At 54.5% G+C, this 26,781-nt stretch overlaps 1 protein-coding gene across 12 annotated transcripts in view; it reads right to left on the reverse strand.

Moving 5' to 3' along the window:
- Positions 1 to 26,781, reverse strand: part of Ciita (class II major histocompatibility complex transactivator) — a 43,016-nt gene that overhangs the window by 3,379 nt on the left and 12,856 nt on the right. For 6 of the 12 annotated variants that reach the window (XM_010609974.3, XM_010609977.3, XM_010609980.3 and 3 more), the window contains exons 2-18: positions 19,909 to 20,055; positions 19,623 to 19,718; positions 17,099 to 17,161; positions 16,885 to 16,965; positions 15,500 to 15,544; positions 14,457 to 14,609; positions 13,907 to 14,050; positions 12,767 to 12,931; positions 12,069 to 12,137; positions 9,682 to 11,353; positions 8,750 to 8,908; positions 8,128 to 8,199; positions 4,773 to 4,853; positions 4,177 to 4,269; positions 2,834 to 2,920; positions 803 to 886; positions 601 to 684 (exon numbers count right to left, since the gene is read on the reverse strand). In XM_010609974.3, coding sequence (XP_010608276.1) covers positions 601 to 684; positions 803 to 886; positions 2,834 to 2,920; positions 4,177 to 4,269; positions 4,773 to 4,853; positions 8,128 to 8,199; positions 8,750 to 8,908; positions 9,682 to 11,353; positions 12,069 to 12,137; positions 12,767 to 12,931; positions 13,907 to 14,050; positions 14,457 to 14,609; positions 15,500 to 15,544; positions 16,885 to 16,965; positions 17,099 to 17,161; positions 19,623 to 19,718; positions 19,909 to 20,055 — 3,295 coding nt within the window. Of the gene's footprint in view, positions 1 to 600; positions 685 to 802; positions 887 to 2,833; positions 2,921 to 4,176; positions 4,270 to 4,772; positions 4,854 to 5,483; positions 5,524 to 5,984; positions 6,645 to 8,127; positions 8,200 to 8,749; positions 8,909 to 8,995; positions 11,354 to 12,068; positions 12,138 to 12,766; positions 12,932 to 13,906; positions 14,051 to 14,456; positions 14,610 to 15,499; positions 15,545 to 16,884; positions 16,966 to 17,098; positions 17,162 to 17,966; positions 17,997 to 19,622; positions 19,719 to 19,908; positions 20,056 to 26,781 lie in introns of those variants that run through there. The other 6 variants (XM_010609976.3, XM_010609984.3, XM_010609983.3 and 3 more) reach the window with 6 other exon arrangements.

Consider the following 26,781-nt stretch of genomic DNA (forward strand, 5'->3'; position numbering starts at 1 on the left):
AAAAAAAAAAAAAAAAAAAAAAAAAAAAAAAAAAAAAAGTATAAATGGATGGAGATGTAGCTCAGTGTGTGGAGGCTCTGGGTTGAATTCTTAGAGCAGGGGGGGAAAAAAAAAAAGGCTGGTTACTGCCCTGTGCCTTATTCTCCTCATCTGTGAGCCGAGATGGGTCTTAGGAAACCTGCCTTAGCCGTCTTAGGAAACCTGCCTTAGCCGTTTTAGAAGACATGAGCGATTATGTAGGTGAAAATTCTTCCCAAAGTATGAAGTACCAGAATGGGGCATTAGATACCATGACGCTATAATAAAAAATAAATTAAAACCACATGAAATTCAATTTTATGGGTCGGGAAGAGTGAATGCAGACAATTATATGGCTCATTCTGACGAAGCACTCACGGAGCTTCCCGGGGGTTCTGGGAGCCTCACGCGTCCTAACTAACCCACTTCCAGACCAGACTCTCTCCAGGCCAGAGCTTACCAGCCCCTTCCTCTTACCCACGGAGAAACACAGGCCGCGGACCATAGGCCCGCCTGCCCGGAGGCCACACCCCGGGGCGGGAGAGCAGGTCCCAGCGCCACAGCGGTGGTGGGGAGACTTACGCCAGGGTCTCCATGCGCGGGCACCTCTGCAGGCTGGCGGCCAGCTGTTGGGCGCCCACGGCCGTGAACTTGTTGTACTGGACGCTGGGGAGAGAAACTCGCTGAGGCCTGGCGCTGGGGATCCGCCCATCGCCAGACCAAGGCCTTCCCATGATGCCAGTGGGAGATGCCCCCCTGCTGCCCGGATTCTGCCCACACTCACTCTATCACCCGCAGGGACCCCATCTCAGGCAGCGCACGCGCCAGGCTCTCGGCGCCCACATCGCAGATGCAGTTGTTGTACAAGCTGCCGGAGATAGAGGCCAGGGAAGGGTTTTGGGGTGCTGGGAGAAGGGCCAGGGTCCCCTAGAATCCACACTTAACTGAGATTGCTGTCCCATTTTATAGAGGGGCAAACTGAGGCCCTGAGAGTTGAGGCCGCTTCCCTGTGGTCACTCAGAGGGTTCAGAGGAGCAGCAGGACTGCAAGGGAGTCACTTCTTGGCGGAGAGTGGAAACTCAGGAGAAATGATTTCTGGGGTTCACATCCTAGCTGTGCCTCCTGCGTGCTGTGAAACCCTGGACAAGTTCATCTGACCAATGGCCACAGTCACACTATGGGGAAGGGCAATCGTTCCTGCTGGTAGGTGAACTGTTAGCTTGGGTTACGACTGTCATGGCATGACTGTCACCCTCGCTGAGTGCCTGTAAAAGGTGTGACCAGCATTGGTGGCAGGAAGAGAAAAACCAGCACAGCAGTTACTGCTGATGCCAACCTCCACAGAGCTGGGCACCAAGCACCCTTTCCGCATCCTGCCTCCTCTCTGCAGGCAGCCAGGGTCCTTGCATTTCTCTGAGGTCAAGATGCCCAAGCCCACATTTGAATCTCACTGAGATCAGAGTGTGACCTTTGACCAAGAGTGTCGCAGTTTAACCAACGGCATTTCATCTTTCTAACCATGTCTTTGTGTGGATGGCACTCTAGTCTATGAAATATGATCCCCCCCCCTTTTCCCTTGTTTGTGGTGCTGGAATAGAACCTAGGACCTCACACATGCCAGACAAGTGCTCCACCACTGAGCCTGATAATTCTTAAAGTGCACCTTAGATCAGACATCACTTTCACATGCCCCTCCTATTTTTCATTCACCCGACAAAAGCCAGGAATACCTCTGCCTAATCTGTAAGCCCCTCACCCTGCCCAATCTGGGCTTTAATGACCTCATCTGTCCTTCATCCTTTCTGCCCACCTCTCTCACCTCAGGGCCTTTGCACCTGCTTCTCCTCTTGCTGCAGTGCTTTTCCCTCACAGCTTCCCAGAGGAAGTTGGTCACTTCCTCCAGCTGCCCTGACCACCCCAGTGAACTGGGCAGTCTTCTTTATTGCACACTCTCAGGCTGTGTGAGTTTCTTTCCAGCATAAATCACTATATCAAAATACTTTATGTCTGTGCTTGCTAACTGGGCAAAAAACTTGAAAGCAAGAACATGCTTCTTGTTCATAGCTGTATCTCTACTTCCTAGTACAGGTCCCAGCTCATGTTCATGTTATAGGATGTCAGATGCCTGGAACAGCTCTAGGGGGTAAGCACAGCTCACACAGACTGAGTTGTATAGTACACGACCTGTGCAGCTGCACCCTGTGGTCCCGGCTGGAAGGACATGCACAGAGACGGACCAGATGCCACTTTTCCTGGAGTCTGACTCGAGCTGTCTTCAGCAAGTTACAAGGGCTGGGACGGGAAGGGACGTTCCTCCCAGGCTGGGGAGTTAGGAGAGCTAGGGATGTGAGGCCAAATGGCTCCTCTTCCTGCTCTACTCTGGTACCGCACTAGACTGGAAGGTATTGCCTGTCATTCCGAGGATGACCAGGAGGTGGCAGTGTAAGCACGGGCTAGTATGTGATTCCTCCAACGGAAGAGGGGGGGACGCTACCTCCTCCTGCAGAGGCAGGCCTTGCACCCAGCGCTTTACAGAGGCCACCAGGGTAGTTCCTATTTCAGATGAGAAACCAGCGCCTCGGGACCAGATGGCGATCTGCCCAGATTTCCTCCCCTGGGTCCTGCTTATCTTCTCGCTCGGGGAGGTAATGACACCCGGATCAAGGAGCTGTGTCCAAAGGGATTCTGCAGACACCACTCTCCCTCCACCCGTTTTCAGGGCCTATAGCGACTGCTTCCAGAGTCCTGGGGTCAGCTGCCCGAGAGGCTCCCTGGCCTCCCCAGCCCACCTGCTCAGTGCAGAAACCCTACTCACCTGAGCCTGAGAAGGGACGCAGAGAGCGAGGGCAAGGCCTCCGCAAGCTTGCAGGCACCGGTGTCCGTGATGCTGTTCTGGGACAGGCTGCGGGGACACAGCGAGGGGGAGCTCGGGACCCCATCTCCAGGCCCCGCCCCCGCCAGCGTCCATCCGTCTGGGCCCCACTTGGAACCCCACAGGGCAGCCTGTGCTGCAAAGGAGGACAGTCCAACCACGGCCAGTCACAGGTAATGAACTGCGATGGTGCCTTGGGTAAACCGACACGAACTACTGACGAAGGAGTCCTCCCAGAGTAGGAGGGCGGGGTGAGCTGTAGGGGGCTCCCCTCCTCCACCTATTTATGATTTTATAACGTCCTCCCTACTCCCTCTGGACAACTCATCAGCACTGTAATTAAATGATTTGTTTCTTTGATTGTCTGTGTGATTGGTTTAATTAGGTAGGTGGTGGGCTCTGCAGAGAGTAGGGCTGTGGATGTTTTGGTCATGATTATGTCCTTGTAGCTATAGCAGTACTGAGCACATAGAAGGTGCTTGATAAATTCTTAAGGGCAAAGGGACAGAGGGGAGAGAGGGGAAGGAGGACTTAGGGGAGGAAATCTAGTTACAATGTTACTTAAATCACTATAAACTACTGGGGAACGCTCAGTACTTTGCAATCAAAGAATCAGCTAAGCGAATTCTGGTGAAATATTTGGCCATTCCACTCAATTATGAGGGGCAATGTGGAAAGATTTTATAATCTCTATTCAGTAAAAAAGAAAAAGAAACAAAACAAGGAAAGGTCAGTCAATCTGCATTTATCCATTTCCAACTTTCCAGAATCCCAAATAGTTTTTTTAAAGTTGTCATTTTGACAATAAGGTTTTCCCAATGCATCCTAACATTTCTATTTCAACCCCCAATATAATCTTCTGTCATTAAACTCCGCTTTTATTCCTGCATCCTTTGTAATTGCAGATTTATTTATTCATCTGCTTCTGGTTTATTGTGTCTCCTTACTAGAATCTAAGGCCCTTGTGGTCAGGAGATTTGTTAGTCCCATTTGAAGCTGCACCTTCAGGGCCTACAATGGTGCCTGGGATCGAGGAGATTCCTTAAATATTTGTTGATTAAGTCAGTAAATCTCTGGATGAGTGGATGATTGGATAAAAAAATGACTGGATGAATAATAGCAGAATGGATAAAGAACTCACGGACCGGGTGAATCAGTGCATGAGGCACAGAGTGGAGTGTGGTTGAGCGGGGCACAAAGGGCTGAATGGTTGAATGGAGCACAGGAAGTGGCAGGAGGAGCCGCTAGACTTCAGAACAGTGGGGAGGGCAGGCCCTGCCACTCACTTGAGTGTCTCCAGTGCCTTCAGCTGAGGGAAGGTGGCTGCGAGCTCCAAGACACCCTTGTCCCCAATCTTGTTCTCGCTCAGCGAGTCCAGGCTGCAGGTGGAATCAGATGGAGGCCGTCAGCCAGTGTCTTCCTCCCTCCCCCTCCGCGTCCCCAGCCCTGGATGTGCCACCACCACAGTGAGCAGACAGCCACCCTGCGCTGTGAGAGGCCACCGTCAGCACCCGGGGCCTGCCAGGCGACCCCGTGGGACTTCCCACAGACCAGAACCCATTTTGCTTCTTAGGACCCCCTCAGGTTTGAATGGCTTCCCTTCAGCTCTTGGAAGCTCGATTACAAAATGGGATTCGCCCCCATGGCCTCCCCAGTGGGGCTGATAAGAGAGCAAGTCAGGTGAGGCCGCGCAGGAAAGTTGTTTCAAAGGTCACGAAGGATTCCACGCTGTCTATTCCTGGGGATCCCCATCTGCTGTCCCTTCCCTGCGGCAGACTCACTTCCTGGATGGGAAGGTGTCCTTTGCATGTGCCCTGGGGACAGGACAGGCTCTGAGGCTGTCAGGGCCACAGTGGAGGGGAGGCCCCGGGGACATACTTACTCCAGATGCTGAAGGGAAGAAAAGGCTGGCAGGATCCTTGCCAGTTTGGGGAAAGCCTGGGGGCCCAAAGTGGGGCCTAGCCTAGGGACAGAGGACAGGGTCAGCCAGGACGCCCCAGGCCTCAAGTCAGCCCTGGGAGGCAGACGCGGGGCCCAGAAGCCAGAGCTCTTCACTCCTCACAGCCTCCCAGCTGGCCCTCCACGCCCTCTGCTTGGGCAGACCTCACAATGCCCCTGAGAGGCCAGGCGGTTCCTAGCTTTCATCTCTGACTGGGGAGCCCGTTCTCACTTTTGCTGACATCTGCACACACTCACCCTTCTCCCACCACAGCCTAGCAATGGAGGCCCCAAACACTAGCCAAGGATCACCAGCAACAGCATACCCCGCAGCTTACTTATTGTCTGCATTCAAGAACAAAAAGAACCTTTTGGGGGGGGGCTCTGATTATATGCCAGGCCTATGTTGGGTCCTTCAGTCAACTTGAATCATATTTAATCTCCATGACTCTGAGCGAAGGGCTCCTCTTCCACATTTCACATATGGGAAAATGGAGGCACAGAGACGTTAAGTAACTCACTCAGGCTCACACAGCCTAGACTGACATTTAGACTACACAGACTTCAAGGGAATGAAAAAAAAAAATAAGGACAATGAAGGGCTGTATTGTTTTGTTTTTAATCATTCAGGACTGGGGATTTGGCTCAGTGGTTCTGCCACCTGCCTTGCAAGCATAAGGTCCTGAGTTCAATCCCTGGTACCAAAAAACAAACAAATAATTAATGAATTAATTAAAAACAAATAAATAAAAATAATCATTGAATGTATTCAATGTAAGGGACTGTCTTTCCTACTGAAATTAAATCCCTTGAACTTTTTTGATATTAAAATGATCAGCTTTTGATAAAACCATGCCATGAAAAGTGATCGGTTGCTATTTGCTTACATGAACATCCTTGATGAAAATTAAAGCGCGGTTCCTGGGTGTGGTCACTTACAACCACTCTGAAATGATCTCCTCTCAGAAATCCCAAAGTCTGGGACCCACGAGCCCCCGGGAGGGCCCCAGCATGGGAGCGGGGTGTCAGGGTCTGCACTCGGCTGTGTGCCTGGGCCTCCTCCAACGCGCAGCCCCAACCTCAGGAGGTGGCAGGAAGGGTTAGGGAATCCCTTACCCAGTACTTGCTGCGTATCTGCTTTTGCCAGGCCCAGGGCTAAAGTCATGAGCAAACTGGATGAGCCTGTCTGCCTTGGGGGAGCTGGCATTCCAGGAGGGGACCGATAATCAAAGGAGTCAGCGCGCTATCCGGAATGAGAGACAGTAACTGAGAGACAGATGCGGCAGTGAGGGCTGCGATGTTATTTTTAAAAGGAGGGTCAGAAAAGGCCTCACACTCAGAAGTAGGAGGGTCCTGAAATAAATAGGAGGATCAGAAAAGATCAGACAGAAGCCAGCCTGTGGGCTGTGCAGGCCCCCGAGGAGGAACAGTCAGGAAAGGGGCTGGCAGGGCAGAGGCCCGAGGCCGGATCTTGCCCAGTGAAGCTGAAAACTCACTGGAGGGGCACATGGTGGAGGGGAGGGAGCCAGATGGGCCCAGGGGGTAACCGTGGGTGAGGAGGTAGCGAGTGAGCACAGTCACTGCGGGGCTTTGAGCAGCCTGATGTGACAGGAAAAGGAGGCAGACAGGTGCCCCACTCAGCAGTGGCCAGAGCGGACACCCAAAATCATCCTTTCTTCTTTCACTCCTTGTTTCCTGAGAACACTTTTGGGGCTTCCGGTCTCCAGGTGGTCGTGCACCCGCGGCCAGGCCGTTCCACCCCATGATTGCCGTTCCCCGGAGTGCTGTTCCCACCCTGAACTAGGGGCTTTTGAAGCTGAAAATAAATCATGCCAGAAAGAGCTCGTGGTGGCCGTCTTCAGACATTTCCTCTTTTAGGCAATATTTTTACCTCTGCACAAATTTGGCACCTCGTCTTTCATTCAAAACAAGAAGTGCCTGGCTTTTGCTGGGGCTGAGCGGGGCAGTGATTAGGGGATCTGACAGCTTGCAGGCGTCACAAACCTTGCTGGTTAAGTCACATAACCTCACTGGGCCTCAGTTTCATCTGTCAAATGGTAAGTGTGATAAGCACCTCCCAGAGCAGCCCTTGTGATGAATGAGATTTATATATATATATGTACGTGGGATGCCCCGAATCCTCCGTTGGTGCTGAAGGATTCCTTGTTAATTCTTAGATGATCTCAGATACCTACCAAGGACCAAATACTCCTTGTTCTTTGGTTGGAGCTCAGAACCAAGCTGACCTGACTCTTACGACTTTGGAGAAGCAATTTAAACTCTCTGGACCCTGGTGTTCCCATCTATACAATGGGGAGATGATAACAAGGCCCCCCCCAGAGGAGAATCACCTGGGATACTGGGGGAAAGTGCTTTGCCAATCGAAAGCGAGATTCTGACAGATGGATGGAAACACAAGAATTACTGTGGCTCCTCCCAGGGCTGGGGGGCTGCCCCGTGTCATGACTAGGGGCCAGGTCTACTTCCGTCCTATCCCCCCGGGCAGTATGGTGGCTCCCAGGCCTCGCTGTACACAGCGTGACCCACTGCCCCAGTGTGCCCGAGTCCAGGGGCTTTGCCAGGACACCGAACTCGCAGCGTTAAAACCAGGCCAGCCCCAGGCGAACTGAGTCTGTGTCTGTGAGGATGCCAGCAAGCAGTCAGGGCTGGCACCACTGCCGGGAGAAGGGGAGAAGCCTGGGCTGCTATGGGTGGTGGCCAGGGCTGAGCATCCCCGGGAGTCTGGCTCGTGGCCGAGGGAGAGAGTCCACTCAGCAGCACAGGGCACGTGGTGGCATCTCCCCTGGAGGGCACGGGCTGGGGCACAATGGGTCCTTCTGCCCCTGCACTCGATCTTAGCCAAAAGGCCAAGCAGTGATTCCTTCTGCCCCTGGCTGAGTCAGGATTCCCGCAAGCCCCTTGTCTCCCTGGCACGGCCCGCCCACCTGACTCAGTCCTAGTCTTTGGTCAAATTTGAGTGCAGGCATTGCCTCCCCCAGGAAGCCCTCCAAGCCCCCGCAGAGGGAAATCACTACGTCAGGCCTTCCAGGACCGAAGGAAGCCTCGCCATTCAAGTGTAGGGAATGGGAACAAGCAAGGTAACCAGCAAGTAGGTGGGTTACCAGTGAATCTCAGGAGCCCACTGCAGCACTTGCCCACGCTGGCCAGAAGCTGGTTCCTAAGGTGGTGGGTGTCGGGGGAAGAACTGTCCCAGGCTCCCCTGTTCCCGTGGCTTTCCCAAGGTCAGTGAATGCCAAAGAGGAAACTTGGGCTCCTGAACTCTGTGCACCATCACTTACGCGAACTCCAGCTTCTTCAGGTCGCGGACAGCGGGGAGCTCCCAGACTGTGTCTTCGGAGGAACTTCTCAGCCTGGAGGGAACAGGCCACGCTAAGGGGAGCAGGCCCTAGGTCCCCGGGGCGGCCCTGCCTGTGTGCCCCTGGATGGCTGCCCCAGCGCCCCACGTTCCCTGGGGCTGGGGATGTGGCTCTGTGATGGAGTGCGTGCCTAGCACATGCAGGGCCCAGGCTTCCATCCAGCACTGGCACAGAGAAAGCAGGAAAACACAGGAGTGTTTCATGGAAAATAGGCTCAGAGCAGGCCCTTCATGGCACCCAGCCCACGCAGCACACAGCGGGCGCTCAGGGAGTGAGACAGTGAACTTGCTGTATGGCCAGGTTGTCTCTGCCCTCCGCTGCCATCTCTAAGATGCGGACGACCCTGGTCCTGGGGGCCTCGGAGGGTGGCCACATGTGTCCCTAGATGCCGAAGGCATCCTTGTCAACTCCTGGCAGAAGAGTTTCTCCGTGGCTTTAGGTGAGAAAGAGTTGGGTACATGGTGGCACGTTTTGAACAGAGCAGTGTCACACTGTGGGGCTGGGCCTGGGGCGACTGCAGGACCTGCCACCCCGTCCCGCTTACCTCTGGGTCTGCACGACGTTGCCCAGGTCTACCACATCCTTCAGGGACTTGGCCTTAAATGGCTCGATGGTGAACTTCTCCTCTGCTGCCTGGAGTAGCTGGGTTTCCCCGCGCTGCTGCAGCGACCCCCAGAGCCCCACGGTGTCACTCAAGGCAGCCCTGTGGAGGGAGGGTCTCAGACCCAGGCACAGAGACCGGGCTAGACCGCAATGGAGGGGTGGGCAGCTCCGTGAAGCCATCTCCTACCTACTCAGATACTTTCCATCCTTAGCTCAGCCGCCACCTCCTCCAGGAAGCTGTCTGCGGCCACTGTAGCCTTTACTGATTCCTCCCTTCTTGCAACTCTCACTCTGGTTTTATTTCCCTTTTTGGCTTTGGCTACCAGGAAGCTCATTGTTAAGTGCTGAGCACAATGGTGTCAGACCTCAGAGCTTAGGTAAAATGTTTAGGAGAAACAGGAGAGCGGCTCTCTGGAGATTAAAGTGCTAAAGCCGATCCATCGTAGGACTTAAAAAGAGCCCAGCGAAGGAGCATAGACTTCATTCTGAGGGCAGAGGTGTGATGTGATCAAATTCAGGTTCTAGAAAGACTGCTCTGGGAGCTGAACATAAAGTGGGATAGAAAAGGTGAGAAGGGAGGTAGACAGGTCACGGGGAGGCTGTGGCTTTGAGCATGAGAAAACACATCCTTGATTGGGGATGGAGGAGAGAAAACAAAGTTGGGCCCAGGTCACAGGGTGGGCCTTCAGATATGTGCTGGAGGAAGAACATTGCCCTCCACTGGCTGTGTGGCTCTGGGTAAGCAGCTGCCCTTCTCTGAGCCTCGGCATGGCAGGGATCCATTCACCCGCCTGCCACTGTGCATGTCAAGTGAGATCACACAGAGCGACCGTCCACGCCAGCAGAAGGAGCCCTTCCTGCACCTGCCCCCACCTGAAATGGGTGACGCAGCTGAGTCCCACGAGGCTCCCGAGGCCCGAGGGGTCAATGCCTGTGCTGCGGAGGTCCAGGGAGAAGTCTTGGTCGGCCGCCTGCAAGGCCTTGCCCAGCACATGGGCATCAGGTGGCGTGAGCCGTGTGCCCAGGAAGGAGAGGCACGCAGGCAGCTGCCGTACCACATGCGTCCAGATCCCAGCCTCGTGGGCCTCATGGGCACAGTGCAGCAGCTCCAGCAGCCGCCCGGCCTGCAGCAACCCGGGCTGCAGGCGCTTCAGGTATCTGGTGAGTACCTTCTGCTTCCTGTCTGCCGAGGCAGCTGCTGCACACCCAACCAGTGCTCCCAGGCAGCGGGCTCGCGGCTGGAAAACCAGTCCAGCCAGAAAGCGTGGCACAGCCTCCATCCAGTTGTCATAGGGCCTCTTTTTCCTTGGGGTCAGTGCTAAAAACTGCGGCAGCTCCTTGTCCTTGATTTCGCTGCTCAGAGCCAGCCACAGGGCCCCCAGGAAGCACTGCAGGAGGAAGCTGGAGAAGGCCAGCTCGGCCTGGGCAGCCCGCGGGACCTGCTGTGCAACGGGTTGCACTAAGCCTTTGGTCACAGCCCAGGTCCTCACCTGCTCCGACGGGAACTGGCCCTCCCGCAGAGTGCTTTGGTGATTGCGGCCCAGCTCCCAGGCCAGCTTGGCCAGCCCTGCCAGGGCCCCGGGGGGACTGTCCTGGGCCACCGGGGCAAGCAGGCCAACATAGAGGCCTGTGAGTGTGGAGGGCAGCTCAGCCTGTGCCCCTCGCTGCAGCAAGGTCTCCAAGAGCTGGCACACTGCCCGGCACAGAGTGGGGCTGTGGCTGTGACTGAGGAGAAACGGCTGGTCCTGAAGGAGCGTTAGAGCTCGCTCTTGGTGCTCCGAGCCCTCGAAGTAGCGCCTTACGTATGTCTGGGCCTGTTCAGTGGAGAAGCCGGCCACCTCGAACAGGGCATCGGCCTTGCCCAGGACCTGGGCCAGGCGCCCACGAGGCTGGGCTGTGAGGAGCAGGGTGCAGCCTCGCATCAGCCTGCGCTGAAGGAGCCCGGCCAGCAGCCCCCGGAGGGAGCAGGGCTCTGCGCATGCAGGCCCGCCAGCACCTGCACCCACCTGAAATGGGTGCAGGAAGCCGTCCTGAGCTTCCAGTTCCTCAAAGGCATCCAGAATGAGCAGGATGCGGTCGGGCCTCCTGGAGATGTGGCCGAAGACTTCGTCGTCCATGGCCAGTGGCTGCAGGCCGGGGGAGCAGAGCAGATCCTGCAGGCGGTAGGTGTCCCCTGGGCGGTCCAAGCAGTAGCAGGGCACGTAGAAGACAAAGTCGTACTGCGGAAGCTGCCCATGGGCCCAGGCCCGACCCACTGCCCGAGCCCAATGGCTCTTCCCTTGCCCAGCCTTGCCCAGCACGGCAATCACTCGGGTCTCTCGTGGTCGCCGGTGGTCGCTGGGAGCCAGCAGCACCTCGGCCAGCCCCCCACTGGCCAGCTGGCGCTCGGCCCAGTCCACGGTGGCCAGCTCCCTCTCCTGGCTCTTGTGGCTGCCCTTCTCCAGCCGGGCTCTCAGCAGCTCCACCTCCACTGTTATGTCCTCTGGGCCTGCGGGCTCCGCCTGATGCCAGTCCTGCAGCGAGTGGTGGAACTGCCTCACCGTCTCTGCAAAGGCAAGACCATGTTGGGCTGCGTCCGGCTGGGGATGCAGGCGGCTGGACGGGCCTCCCTCCCCAGCTCCTCCATCGCCCACTGGCTTCATCGACTGCCTCGTCCGTCCCCAGACACTGTCCGGTTTCCCTCCCACACCCACTCTCCTTCTCACTAGTTTGCCTATTAATTCTTTTATCCCCATCCTTTTTTTTCCTTGTAGCACCAGGGATGGAACCCAGGGTCTTCCCACTGAGCTACATTCCTAGCCCTTTTTCTTTTCTTTTTTTGCCCTTTTTACTTATTATGAGACAGGCTCTCACTAAGTCACTAAGGTGTCCAGGCTGGGCCGGAATTTGTGATCCTCCTGCCTCAGCCTCCCAAGTGCTAGGATTACAGGCGTGCGCCACCATGCCCGGCCTTACTCCTTTACTCCCACCTTCCATTACCCACACCTACTAGCGTCTTGCTTTCTCCACGCTCTCCATTAGCCGCTCTCCCCAAGGCACCCTCTCAGCCTTGCAGGTGAGCTGGCTACATCCACACCAGGTGGCCCTTGGGGACCGGGGCTTATTGAAGGACAGGTCTTCAGCGGTGCATGTGAGAGATGCGAATCAATGAATGCGAAGGTGATGCTCAAAGGACTGAATAAGCAGTGTGTGAGTAAACTGAAGCCAGACAGGGGCTCTGTGTCCGCGGCCCAGGACAGGGGGACCCGGCTGCCACTCACCAGGCCATTTGGGAAGCTGGATGGTGTCCTCTGCAGCTGCCTGGCATGGGGAAGGGGATGTTTCGACCTCTGCAGATGGAGAAACCAGGGACGAGTTAGGGTCTAGGAGCCCCAGGGACATCTCTCCTCTGGGCCACCCAGTCCTCAGATCCTGAGGGCAAAGCTCACACAGGATAAAGCGCAAAACCCCGAGTCCCCCAAGCCAAGGTTGTAAGGTGGTGACCTGAGCTGTACTGGTGTTTATTTATTTTTGAGACAGGGTCTCATTATTCTAGGCTGGCCTTGAACTCACAGTGATCCTCCTGCTTCAGCCTCCAGAGTGCTGAGATTACAGGCGTGCGCCACCATGCCCAGCTTGTCCTTTTGGGCCTTTAGTTTGGGTTTTTGTTTTGCCAGCTGTACTCTTAAATTCCTCATCGACATTTTAAAAATCATGGTATCTATGTAAAAATCGGAGTTCTAGATTCTAGAGGCCTGGCCACCTGCTCTGCTTTCTTGTCAGGAACAAGCAGCTGGAGGCTGACGGCCCTGCTTGGGTGGGACATGGGTTCCGCAGCCGCCACCTGCCCTCAGCTGCACCCTTGACTATCTTTAGACCCTCCTCCTGACCTGTTGAACTCATGCCTGTCCCCACAGTGGCTCTGACCATGGCCCTTGTCCTGCCTCCAGGGCCGCGCACAGCCCCCAGCAGTCTTCACCTGTCACGTCTGTGCGGGAGGTCAGGGCCGGCTCGGGCATGCTGGGCAAGTCAGCTGCAGAGGGAGCGAAGGGGCTGGTGGAGCCAGGCCGGCCTGGGGACTTCGGGAGGCTGTGGACAGCAGGGCTGCTGGAAGGGAGATTGTGGCTGGCCTGGGGCGCTTCACCTACATTGCAAGTAGAGAAGGTGTGAGAGCAATCAGGGGCCCACCCAGGGGCCCACCCGGTCACCCGGACTCCAAATCAAGCTGTGGAGCTTGGCAAGTGTGCAGAGAAGAGAGAATGCCCACAGGAAGGTGTTTCAGGATGAAGCCGAGGAAAGCACGCTGGAGCTCCCAGAGCTCCCCAAGCCTTGGTTTCCCCATCAGTACAATGGATGCAGTCAGCTCACGGGGAACTTAGGAGGTGCTACAGTGTTCGCGTCACCATGTGCTCAGTGCTTGTTCCCTGGATGTCAGGAACTTCTTGCTTCTGGTAGAGCAGTGCATTATGCAGAAACTGGCAACCAGCAAAGGCTGCCCTTGACTTGAGTAGAAGCATAGTCCTTCCTCATTCCTGAGAGCCCAGACATGCCATCCCCGGACCTGTCCACACCCTCTCAGCATGGTGGGTCATTTTGCTGATCACTAAACAAAACAAATCTGAGAAAACTAAGCAAGGACACACACCAAACTGTTCATATGAACACACTAAGAAGGAAGGAGATGCTCAGGCAACTCTTACAGGCATCTGTTATTTAGCTCATTAGTGAGCCTATACTGATGTCACTATTTCAAGTTTAAAGAGGGAAAACTAAGAATCCTATGGAAACAACATATGGTGGTTGTACAGCTGCTTTTGCTCACATATCCAGACCACCTCAAGGAGCTGCACTCCCTTGCTTTGATATTTGAGAAGTAGAAATAAAGGAAGGTGTGCTGGGGGGCCGGAGATGTAGCTCAGTAGCAAAACACTTGCCTACAAGGTCCTGGATTCTATCCCAGCACCATAAAAAGAGAAGAAGGGAAGAGGGAAAGGAGATGGGGGGGGAGGTGTGGTGGGGAGGGAGATCATAAGGCAGTGCTTTGCCATAGCTGCCCAAAGCCTGGGGTGGGGGCAGATCAGGGAATGCGTCGGGGAGGAAGGAGGGCGTGGACACTCACTGTGGTAGATTAATATACTGGAGACGCCTGTGCCCAGGCCTGAGACCTGCCAGAGCCCCTGGGGCAAAGTGGGGAGTGTGGAGATGAACTGGATGGGTCCAGCAGGGAGAGTCACGCAGCTCACCAAGGACGCAGAGGGGTCCGCTGCAAGAGGCACAGAGGGAGGTGGGATCTTCACAGCCCCCGTTCTGGGATTCTGCTCGGTGATGGTGGGGTGGACATGCGACTCCCACACAGGGCTCTGATGCCCCAAGGGCAGCAGCCTATGGTGGTGTCCCCAGCACCCAGCAGGGTGGCTAGGACAGACGGGGGCTCCAGGAAGAGGTGAGGACAGAACACAGCCAGTGGGTGAGCTCTCCCGCGGTGATTCCCTCCTGGCCTCTGGGGTGGGGGTTCCTTCCCAGGCAGGGATGGGACTGGGCGGGATGGGACCCTGAGGATGACACTGACTAGGACTGAGTGACACCGAGGGGGTGTTGTGTGGCAGTCCCTGCCTAGCACCAACTCCCAGGAGGGTGGAAGCCTGGCCTCTCCAGGTCCCTGTACCTACCAGGCACCTTCACAGCTTCCTCCAGGCGGGTCTGGCCAGGGCCTGGCATCCGGTTGAACAGAGCGTGTGGTGGCTGGCAGGACAGTGGGGAGGAGCCGCTCGCCGGCCCCACCAGGAAGCTGCCAGTCACTATGGGCCCAGCGAGGGGCTCGGCTGTGGAGAAGACGACTGGATCAGAGGCCAGGAAGTCCTTCCCCGGCGGGCAGGGCTCCTGGCACGTCGAGGAAATGCCTGTCCCCTGCTGCAGCAGTTTGTGCAGGCCATGCCCAGCCGCTCTTCATGACCAGAGGCAGCCCCTGGGTCCTGCCAGGCAGCTGTGGGGCTGGAGCCGGAGCCACACCGTGTGCCCACCACCGTCAGAGGGGGAGGTTGCTGACGTCCTCCAGGGAGGGAGGGACAGATCAGCAACCCCCTGAGGGCCGGGCCCCTGCAGCAGGCCAGGTCTTCACCTAGGGAGCTCCTGCCTCTGCCGTCAGGTTGAGCTCACAGGACCCTGCTGGTCTTGGAGAGGAGCCTCTGCCAGGATGGGGCTCCCTGAGGACAGAGACCATTTCCCCACCACCCCGGGGTCCTCGAGGGCAAGATCCCTGTCCCTGTCATCACGGGACTTTCTGAGGACGGAGACTAAGCCTTCTCCCCCAGACTAGAAGCCAGTCTGTCCCCCACTCCTTTCTGGCTCCTGCCTTCTCCATAACAACTGGGGCAGGAGGAGAGGAGAGGAAGAGGAGCCCTTGGTAGGAGATGCTGAGTTAGGAGCAAGATGGGGTGGGTTTCAGTTCTGCACTGAAGAAGTTAAGGAGGCTGTTAGGGGAGAGGCTTATGGGAGGGGGGACTGAGTCTCCCAATATCCCTCACACAGCAGAGCATGGGCTTAGCTACTGGGGTCTTGGTTTGAGTCCCACGCCCCCTCACGCCAGCTGTGTGACCTTAGATAGGTGCCTTTACCCCTCTGAACCTCAGCTTTCAAGGCTGGTTTATGTGAGCACCTGAGGAGGCCCAGCTCGCCAGCCTTGGGGCCTCCCAGACCCACCTGCCCTGCTCACCTAACTTCCTGTGCTTCAGGTCCGTGGGATGCTCCTCTGGGAAGGCTGCAGAGAGAACGCTGTGGTCAGCGGCCCCAGGGAAAGGTGGCCCCGGCACAGAGCGGGGACAGTCGCAGAAAGCAGCAGGCACCCGAGAAGTTGGGAAGGACACTGAAGGCCCCATTCCCATGCCTTCCTCTAACCGTGCTGCCTCTAACTCCTCTTCCGCTTGAGCATGAAAGACAACAACCAGTCCCTCCCCAGCACGTGCCTGTGTGACACAGCCCTCGGCCCTCCTCCGAGAATCGGGGTAGAGGTGCCCCTGATCGGTACTCCCCGGATTTGTGCTCCCAAAATGGTGGGGGTACACTGGGAATCAGCGAGCGCCTCGCACATCAAGCATGAGAGCAAGGGGCCAGCTGATGTCTCCTGTTCAGGGGCCCGGAAAGAAGACAGGACGCTGAAGGGCACTCAGGGCAGCGTGCGGGGCCCCGCAATCTACTTGGCCTCATACCAGAAGTAGTGGATGTGGACGGACAGTGGGAGGACGGGCAAGTAGAGAGCAGAGAGCTTGTGAGACAACACAGCCCAGGGTTGTTGAACCGGCTTTCGCGGTGTGATTTCCTCACCTTATTGTATATTGAAATGTTTCATAATAAAATATGGGGAAGATATTAACTGGATAAAAATGGAAAGAAAGAAAGAAAGAGCGGGATGGAGGGAAGAAGGAAGTAGGGAAAGAAAAGAGAGGCGAGAAAGGAAAGAAAGAAAAAAGCAACTAGGAAAAGAAGGGAGGGAGGGGAGGGGAGAGAGAGAAAGGAAGGAAACGGAAGGGAAGCGAGGAAGAGAAGGGAGGTCAGGAGATGAGGAAAGCCGGACATTCCAGGTCTTGTAGGCAGCACTGTGTGGTAACTGGAGGGTCAGCAAGGCCTGGTCCGCATTTACAGGCTCCTGTCAGTTGCCGTGTGAGCCCGGACCAAAGAGGCAGAGATACCGGGTAGGAGGCTCAGAGAGGTGCAGGAACCTGGCCAAGGTCACACAGACCATAGGTAACAGATCCAGGATTCTAACCGAGTTCTCGCTGAGGCTAGGACATGTGTTTGAAAAGACCTCCTTCAGTTACCAGGATGACCATGCAGGGTAGAAGAGAAGCCAGAATGAAAGGTCATTTCAGAAACGGTAATCAAACGAGGCAGGGGCAGAACCTCACCAGGAGAGTGATCATCTTCTCCTGGGCTGTCTCTTTCCTCCCTGGGTCACCAGTAAGCAGCAGCGAGGGAGAGGCAGTAGGGACCCCAAGGCCAGGAGAGGTGGGCAGAACTTAACAAGGGAAGCAGCTGGGAGCCACAGCAGGCTTTGGAGCCCAGAAAGGACCAGGCCAGACCGGTCAGGGAGGGCTTACTCACATCTTTTCTGACTTCTCTGCCCCATTTCCTCCAGCACCTCCACACTCTCATTGGTCACTTCTTCCAGTCCTATGTGCTCTACTTTGGAGAAAGACCAGAGACCAATTCACAATCAGAGGTGGCCCCAGGCAGGCCGGGGTTGTTCCTACTGGGGAAAGGAGGGTGCTCCAAGGACAAGGGAGGGGGCGCAGGCTGAACCCCACCCCAAACTTACTGAAAATGTCCTTGCTCGGGTCCTCCAGCTGGGCATCCTGGAACACGTACTGGTCCAGTTCCGCTGAGAAGTCAAGGAAAAGCACAGTCGGCGAGGGCTTGGTGAAGGCCCACCTGGGTCTTGGGCTGAGCCCAGCACAAAGTGTTGCTGACTGCACACATGAGCAAATGAAGAAATGAACGCTGCCTCTTTATGGGCTTTGAGCGTAACGGAAGCTAATGGGAGGGGGGAGGGGTCGTGTCCGCAAAAACTTCCTACTCCCTCAAGCAGCAGCGAGGCAAAGCAGTAGAGCGGTCTTGGGCTTGAGTTCAGATTCTACTTCTATTCTCCACTCCTAGCTGGGCAGCCTTGGATCAGTTACTCACCCTCTCAGGGCCCCCAAGTCAATAACCTGTGTAAGGAAAACAAATAATGCCTACTACTCAGGGATGGTCGGCTATGACTAGAAGCTCCACAGTTAAAGCAGTCAGTGCAGTGGCCAGTACCTAGTGGACACTCCGTAATGTGGTCAATCATATGAAAGGACACACAACCTGGAGCCAGTGTAAAAAGAGCTGTCGTGGCAGAAAGCCAGACGGAAGAGTGTAGCATGGGGTGGGGCAGTCAGAAAGGGGCTCCCAAAGGGGCCTGGGAGCCAGGCCGGGAGAGAGGGGACAGATAGCTTTCTGGGTGGTAGGGACAGAATGAGCAAAGATGTTCGGGTTATGAAGCCTCGGTGACCACCAGGAGTTTCACGTTGGGGAGGCTAGTGCTTGGTTTTATGGAAAGCAGCAGGGAGCCACAGAAGACTAGTGAGCTGAGGGCTGATGGCGGTACCCAGTACCTACAGAGGGTTTGCTCCGCGCAAACTCCCTCGCTAAGTGCTTACCCATAATCCTCAACCGTCCACAGATAGCTGGGCCTGTGAACCCCACTGCGCATGTACGGAAGCTGAGCTAGTCACGTGTCAGGGCGGCGCAGCAATTGCTCACCAGAGCGGGCTTGACTTTCTAGAGCTTGGGAGGAACCCAAGGACTTGAGGAACAGTTTGGGTAAGGTATTCTCTCAATAGCTCAGCAGCGGGGAGTGGGGAAGCCCCCAGATCCTAAGCGTGCTTAGATCCTCAATTACTGCCTCCAGCTGTGAGGAAACGTGACCGCTCTAAATGTTTTGGTTTTCCCCAAGTAAATTCCCAGCAAGGGAAGGAGCCAGGTGATCTCTTGGTTCTGCAATTTTTGAGACACACATAGTTAGTGCTCCTTTCCATTTCTGCCCTTGACGGATGTCGGATTAACTCTACTTGGGAAAACTTAGCTACATTCATGCCAAGCATAAAGCTAAGCAACATGGATCCCAGGACGCCAGGAAAAGGGCCTTAAGAACAGTTGTGCACGTTATTGATCCCAGTGGGGAAGAACAGCCCATTCCCTCTCCTCAGGAGTCAACAGCAGCAATACGATTACTGTCATTTAGAAATGAGAAGAAAGGAGCTAAAGGTGTAGGGAAGGTGGGATGGGTAGGGGAAGGGTAATAAGGGAAGAGAAAAAAATGTGAGATAATGAAAAGATGAAAATAAAGTGTTTGTAGATGGGGAGGGGAGGAGGGGGTGAAGGGAGGGCAGGGGTAAGGGGAAAAAATGAGAATCAAAACTTGTCATGTAGAGGTACAAGATCCCAACAGTGAATGTAACTGTACTGTATCCCTAAAATGTACCAATAAACTCAATTAAAGCTGAAAAAAAAAAAGAGTCAACAGCAGCAGCAGCAGCAGCAGCACTATAACAACACCTCTTCCCAAAGAGCTCTGCCTTGTCTGAAATCTGTGCCCCTTTTCAAAGCTGCACGCAAAGCCTTCACAAATCTCCCAACCTCCGCCACTTTCCTTCTCATGTAGACTTTGGGTTGGGGATCTAGCTCTGTAGCAGAGCACTTGCCTAGCACGCACAAGGCTCTGAGTCCAATACACAGCACTAAAAAAGAGAGAAAAAGGGGGAGAGGTTTTGAAATGAGGGAGAGCTGGGTTCGAATTTCAGACCTGCCCCTTACCATCTCTAATGATTCACCTCTCTAAGCCTCGGTTTCCTCATCTGTAAAAAAGATTTGGGTACTACGGGCTTCCTTTGTTGTCCAAAGCAGTCAGTGCGAGAATGCACTGCAGCAGCGAACACGCTAGGAGCAACTAATAGATGCCAAGTATTGTGAACACCAGAGCAGTTTGTCTTAGGAGCTGGGGAAGAAGAGAGAGGGAATGTATGGTGTGGGCTTTGTGGGAAGGCAAGAAAGAAGAGCAAGGGACAGAAAAAAGGTGTGGCAATGGAGGCAGAGGGACCAAAAAGAGATTCCTAGTGTTCACTAGTGAAGGGCCTGTTTCCCTGATTCCCATCTTACTCAGAGGCGCTATTCTTCTTGGCTAGCCTCACATCCCCTTTGCAGTGGTTTCTGTAGGACAGGCCTGCTGTGGTTCACGGTGAATGGGTGAGGACAACAAAGGAGAGCCGAGAGCCCTTGCCCTCAGCTCTGTTCCCGTGCTCAGGACGCGTCCTCACCGATGTTGGCGTACGCCTCTCTGGTCTCTTCATCTCCCTCTATGTCACACAGCAGCCTGCTGAACTGGTCACAGTTGATGGTGTCCATGTCGGGTTCTGGGAGGAAATGTCCCTTGTATGAAGCAGGAAAGTTCTGGGAAGAGGGCTGATGGGAAGGAGGGAGAGGCCGGAGGGGCTGGGAGACACCCTGGCTAGGAGGGCAGCAAGGCCCAGGCTCGGGAGCTGTCCGCGGTGCTGACCGGATTTGCTTGCGGCCCTCTGCGGGTGGGGAGGGAGGGGAGCCCACCTGAGCAGAGCTCGATCTCTTCCTCTCCTGCCAAGTCCATCTGGTCATAGAAGTGGTAGAGGTGCAAGGGGTCAACGTCGCTGTTAAGAAGCTCCAAGTAGCTGCCTTCCAGGGGCCCCAGCTCCATGGCAGCACGCTGCCCACTGCCTGGAAGGGGAGACAGGCCCAAGCGTCTTCCCTTGGGAAGCTGGGAAGGGCAGAGATTAACACAGTAGCTCCTGGGGTTAGGGGGACCCAAGGGATGAGAACAAAGGAGTTTGCTCAGCTTCCCCACCATTAGGTCTGGAGAATGAAGCCTGCCTTACAGGACCACTGAAGGCCAAGGGTGGCTGTGTGTGGTGTGCAGCCTCACAGGAGGCCCATAATAAAAGGAAGCTTGTTAGTTTGGGGGCATCGGAGCTGGGACCTCAGGCCCCCTAACTAGACCTCTCTACAATGTAGAGTTGCCTCCCATCCATACCAAGATCAACTTGGATCTTGCCTGAGCCAAACTTCGGTTTCTACTCATGCTTAGGAAGGGTTTCAAAGGGGCCTCATCTGGACTCTTTCCCGACCTGTAGCTCCAGAGGGAGCTGGTGCAGAGAGGTCTCCAATCACCCCCACTGCAGCTGCCCCAGCCCCGGGCAGAGAGCACAAGCCGAGGCCCTGTGGGGGCAGGGACCTGTCCATTTGGCTCAATGACCCCTGGGCTCCGGGGTGTTCCTGTACATGGCACAATCACTCCACCCATCAAGATGACAAATAACCAGAATTCACAGGTGCCCACTGAGTTCCGTGTGCCAATGACATGACGGTTTGGTCTGACTCCTACATAGCTCTCTGCATTCCTATTTGTCAGGCTTGGAGAGACAAGAGGTGAGTGAGGCCTGGAATCAACTGTCTGGCTGCACAGCCTCCACTTCTTCTGTCTCTTTGACTGGCTTGAGAGAGGGTGTGGGTAGCGAGACAATTTCCCGTTTGGGGGAGCTATCTGGGGTGTGCCAGAGGAGCGGCCAGTGTCTTTCTGCTAGACGCGCAGTATTTTGAGAAGGTCCTCTTCAAAACCACCCTTCCCCCTAGGTCCCCACCTTCCACGTCCAACTCAAGAAAACATTCCCAACCTTTTTGTAACCAAGGATCCCTGTGGGGGGTGCACTTCTATCCCAACCTCACACTGCGCCACAGGTTTTGACGGACTGTGTTACTAACTTGGTTTCTACAACACAAATTCATCTCCGCCTCCCTTGAGGGAGCTCAGATGTTCCAACTCAGACTCAAGCAACTCACTGTGTTCACACGGGGCTCTTCTGTGCCTCAGTGCAACAGCCCCCCTCCTCAAGCTGGGGGCTCTGCATTCACTATCTTATTTCAGTTGTCCCAGTAACTCTGAGAGACTTTCATTGTTTCACCTATTGTACAGAGGATGGCTCTGAAGCTAGGTTTGGTTGACCAGATGCTTTCTTCACAGAAAATTGATCTAACGCGGAAATGTTAGGGAAAAGAAGATCTCGGCTACCCCTAAATCTCCCAGCACCGCTCTCTCTGAGCATGAGAAGTACATTCCCCCGCTTGTTGACCATAAACTTGTCCTGATGAATTAATGGAAAAGCTCTGAACTTCGTGTCCAGAGATGTGTTTGGGTCACAGTTCTGCCTGTGATTCTGAGCACATTTCTTTACCCCTCTGAGCCTCATTTTCACCAACTGGGCCAAGAGCCCATTTAGCTAAGGAACTTGGGGGTTCTGATTCCTCACTGCTTTCAGTCTTTCTCTTTTCCTTCCCTCCAGAACCTCCTTCGTGTCACTACTGTTCTCCCCAACCTAATGACAAGACGCTTCTAGATGCCAAATGGGGATGGGAAGCCGGGGGCCCAGGGATGCTTATCTCCCATGGCCAACCCCTAAGCAGCATCTCCAGGGGGACAAGCCACTCTAGACAACAATGTGGCATCATTTCAAACACCTGAGGAAGCTGGCCCTGGTGGCACATGCCTATATTACCGGCACTTGGGAAGGTGAAGCAAGAGGATTGTCATGAGTTCAAGTCTGAGACCAGCCTGAATAACACGGCAAGACCCTGTCTCTAAAAGCAACAAAACAAAAGAAAACACCCGAGAATGAGCTAAGTGCCCTGGCACACACTGGTAATTGCAGCTACTCAGGAGGCTGAGGGAGGAGGTCCTGAGTTTAAGCCCAGCCTGGGCAACTTAGTGAGACCCTGTCTCAAAATAAAAAGGGCTGGGGATGTAGCTTGGTGTGAAGGGCCTGGGTTCACTTCCCAGTACCATGAAATCAAACCAAATAAAAGAAAACACAACTCCAAGGATGCACAGACCCTCTGACCCAGAAACTGAGTACGTCCCAAAGAAATGGCCTCCCAGCTCCTCACGGGATCCATCTGAAGAATCTTGCTGCTGCGCTAACTGTGCTGACAGGGAGCCAGAAGCCACATTCATATCCTCCACTGGGGGCAGGCAGATGACTGCATTCTGTGACTGGAAGCAGAGACCAAACACAGCACTTGTCAATCTGAGCAACATCATACAGAATGGGAAGGAAAGAGCAGGGTAAGCTCTGGTAGAACCATTCCAGATGTGCCCAGTCACAGCTGGATGCAGAAAGGCAACAAGTATGTTATAAGATCACACACAAACAAAAGGCTACATCTTAAATGCATTAGAATGGGGGCCCAGAGAGGGGGAAAGTGGAAGGAAGAAGGGGAAATGAGAGAAAAGAAGCCCGTTCTGTGAATCCAAGATTGCAGTGTGCCATGAACTGAGATGTACAATTAACCCAGCTACTCAGGAGGCTGAGGCAGGAGGGTCACTTTAGCTAGGGATATAGCTCAGTGATAGAGCACTTGTCTAGCACATGTGAGGTCCTGAGTTTCATCCCCTTGGCCGCAAAAACAAATAAATGAACAAAAAATGTACAAGGCAATTTGGTACATGAAAATAATAATAATACTTTTTAAAACAGGAACAGACCCTGCGGACCAGGAGACGGGCAGGAAGGAGGGAGCTTCCAAGGAGGAAGCCCACCTCTCTGGAACCAGGCCTGCCACTGTGTGTGTCCACGAGCAGGAGACAGAGCACCACTGGAGACTGTTGCCCTCACTCATGACTTTCACCCCCTGCAGGGGTTTGAGGCAGTAATGTGGCATGGAGGAGAAACTAAGGCACATGGGAATGGGCTTGGAAGGAAATTGGAGGTTTTGGTCATTTCTCAAGGCAGGGAAATTGGAAGATTGTGTGTGTGTGTGCGCGCACGGCCATCACAAGGCCTCTGTGTAGAGAATGTACTGATTGTTGCCAGCAGCCCTGCTGCTCCCTCCTGCCTTCCGCCAAGCCATATTTCACACAACTGTGTCCCCCTTGGCACCGGGGTTTGCAGCCCTTGTGTGAAGCTCCTAAGGCCTCTAACTCTCACTGTTGACAGATGCTGGCTTGGGATGAGGGCTGATGGGCCAGAAGGCCGGGCACCACCCCTCCTGTCCTGCACTGGGGCTGAGGAGCACAGGAGGGGCTTGGAAGGCTGCCTGGAACCCCCAAACCGGCCACCTCCTGGGGGTCGAGCAGGCGCCCAGGAGTTGCAGCTTGCAGAGTTCTTGATGTGCCCCCAGCTCGGCCGCCAGCTCAGACTGAAGGTGACAAGGGGCACAGCTGTCCAGGAGCGACGGTTGCAGAGAGCTCTTTCCCAGGACACAGCCCTCTACGCAGCCTCTGTCCCCATCTGGCTTCTGATAGCCGTGAGTCTCAGCATTTCCAGTGCAGCCCCAGCCCTCAGAGTAACCAACACTCTGCAGAGAACGAAACCACCAAAGCAGGAAAGCTGGAAATAGAAGCAAGCTTGGCTCCAGGCCCTGGCCATCATCCACAGAGCTTCTCCAAAGTTGGAGGCAGGGCAACAGAGGCAGGCGTGGCCCAGCCACAGGGACAGGTGGATTCACAACTAGCTGGGTGCGGGGGGACAGGATCAACTTCACTAGCCCTGAGTCTTGAGCTTGTACCTTGCTCTGCTCTGACAGGCTGTGTGACTCTGGGCAAGTGTCTTCCCCTTTCTGGTCCCTATAGATCTCATCTGCTCAATAAGAGGTTTGTATGAGAACAGTGGCTTTCAAGTGAAATTCTACAAGTATCCCAGACCCCTCAATGCGGGGAAGACACAGCTGTTCAGTTAAAGGGCACCGAGGGGCTCAGAACCTCTTTTCTCCAAAAGGGGCTTTACAGAATGCAGCTTAAAATACAACTGCACTAAGCAAAAGAAGCCTCTCAGACAGGCTGCATAGTGTATGGCTCCAACCACGTCTGTCTAGAAAAGCCAAAAGCATGGAGACAAAAGTTCAGTGGTTGCCAAAGGTCAGGGGAGAGAGGAAGGGACGAGGAGGAGATTAGGAGATTTATGGGGCCCCAATACTGCTCTGCGCGGTACTCCAATTCTGGGTACAGGCAGCAGTGCCCTTGTCCCACGCATGGAATATTCAGCTCCCAGAGTGACCCCAACACGATCTGTGGGCTGCAGGTGATAGCACTGGGGCCGAGGATGCTGATGGGGAGGGGGTGCATGTGTGAACACGAGCATGTACAGGAAATCTGTGTCTTCTGCACACCACTGCTGTGAACCTAAAACTACTCTTAAAAATTATGCTTGCTGGAAGTGGTGGCACCCGCCTGTAATCTCAGCTACTCGGGAGGCTGAGGCAGAAGGATCACAAGTTCAAGGCCAGCCTGGGCAACTTAGTGAGAGCGTGTCTCAAAATAAAAATGTCAGGCTTGGGATATCGCTCAGTGGTAGGGCACCCCCGGGTTCAATGCCCAGAACCTCAAAAATAAATGAGTAAATAACCCCCAACTCCACGTGGTGACAGTTTCCCCCCACCCTCTGGAGCTGCTCTGACTCAAACATTTCAACTTGTGTTGTGAATGCTGCTGTGCTACCCAGATCAGCCCTTGGTGACTGCTGGAGGGCTAACAGCTCACAGCGGATGGGGCCATCTCCCTGGGAACATCCCCCCAAGGCCACAACCCCCCTCCAAATGCTTTGGTTGGTTGCCTTTCTAAGAAAACACATGTTGGAAACTTAACTCTCAAAACCATGTGTCAAAGGCATTTGAAGGTTGGTATTAGAGGGGTGATTAGGACTAGATGGGTCACCAGGATGGGGGTGTATGGTGGCATTAATGGCTTTATACACAGAGGAAGAGAGACCTGAGGGAATGCATTTTCTCCTCACTATGTGAGGCCCTCTGCATCTTAGCGGGCAGCGAGAGGACCCTCGCCAGATGCAGACAACATGCTCCTGGCCTTCCCGGCTCCAGGACTGGAAACTAAACAAACCTCTATTTTCTATAAATTACCCAGCCTGTGACATGCAGTTATAGCAATAGAAAATGAACTAAGACCCTAGGGGTGGCCCACATGCAAGGACTGGACCATGTGCCTTACCAAGATATGGTCTCCTTGCCTCAGTTTGGGGCAACTCTGAAAGATGACCCAGCTTGAGGGCCCCAGGTGTGGCCAGGAAAGCATAAAAAAACCATACAAAAGACACCACCATGGCCACCTCCAAGACCGTAGAAAAAGCCCCATCTCTTCTCTGGATCACAGTGGAGGACACCACCTAATAACAATGTGGAAAATCTTGGAGCTCAAAAGAGATGGCTCTCATTTCTGCTTGGTGCTGGTAAAGGAGCTCCTGGAGGAGCCACTGCAGCTGTGGTAGCTGCAGCCAGGAGATGAGGGGCACCTTCAGTCCTTGTCCAAACGCAAAGTCAGGCTAAGATCTGCTTCCCGGCTCTGGCAGGCTTCCCTCTGCAGGCCCCAACACTCCTGCTGCAGTCAGAAGCCCGGAAAGGAGTCTAACAAGTATTTTCTGGAAGGGAGCACAGCCCAGGTGCTGGGGCAGGGAGAGGAAGGAGAATCACATGGCTGCAGGTAGCAAAGCCAGGCCCCGAACTCCAGCCCTGACGCCCTTCCCACTTGACCTGACACAGGCTGGGCTCTCGAGATCCTAACATGAACATGTGCCAGCCCTAGATGCCAGGATCTGGCAAGAGAGCCCCACGTTCGGCAGCTGGATTGGGTCGGGCATTACCCAGTCAAGCTACCACACACACAGCATCCTGCGCTCACCCCCTGTGGTTCTGTTCAGTTTCTGGGCTGGGCCAGGAGTCTATATTTCTAACTGAGCGTCTCCGGTACCCTCAGCACGACCACACAGTTGTCTTCCAGTGACGATGGTGATGATGGTGATGATGATGGTGGTGGTGGTGGTGGTACTGGGGATCAAACCCAGGGCCTTATCCATATTAGCCAAGTCCTCTACCACGAGCTGCTTTCCCAGATCTGCCCTCTAGCGATTCTGAGACAGTATCTCCAAGGTGACATGAATTTCCACCTGCCAGGCGGACCTGCCCCTTACCTTTGTGCCTTCTCTTTAGTGCCAGGAAGTCCACGGCTCTGTCCCCGGATCAGCCTCCCAGACCTCCCTTCCTGCCATGGTCCCATTTCTCCCCAGCTGGGAACTCCAGGACCAGAGTGGGCACTTGCACAATTCCTAAATGTCCCCTCCCAAGTCTCAGCTGCAGTCTGCTGCCATGACCTTGACCTAGTGATCCTCAGCCCTCAGCCTGGATTTTGTAGTCGCTCCCAGGGCCTCCTCTAACTCAGCATCTCCTCACCCCAGACATGCATCTGCCATCTTTACGATTATATGGGTCATATCAGCATATCACCTGTTCTAGGATTTACCTTAGTCTTTTCCTTAAGTTAATGTCTTCAGGGAATTTAAATATGTTATTTATATTTATATTTATGTTATATATAAACATATATATAATGTATTTATAATGTATTATTTAATGTATTTTAAATATGTATATAAATTATATATATAT

This window comes from Fukomys damarensis, unplaced genomic scaffold (assembly GCF_012274545.1).
Source record: "Fukomys damarensis isolate Sample0158 unplaced genomic scaffold, DMR_v1.0_HiC HiC_scaffold_34, whole genome shotgun sequence".
Classification (NCBI taxonomy): Eukaryota; Metazoa; Chordata; class Mammalia; order Rodentia; family Bathyergidae; genus Fukomys; species Fukomys damarensis.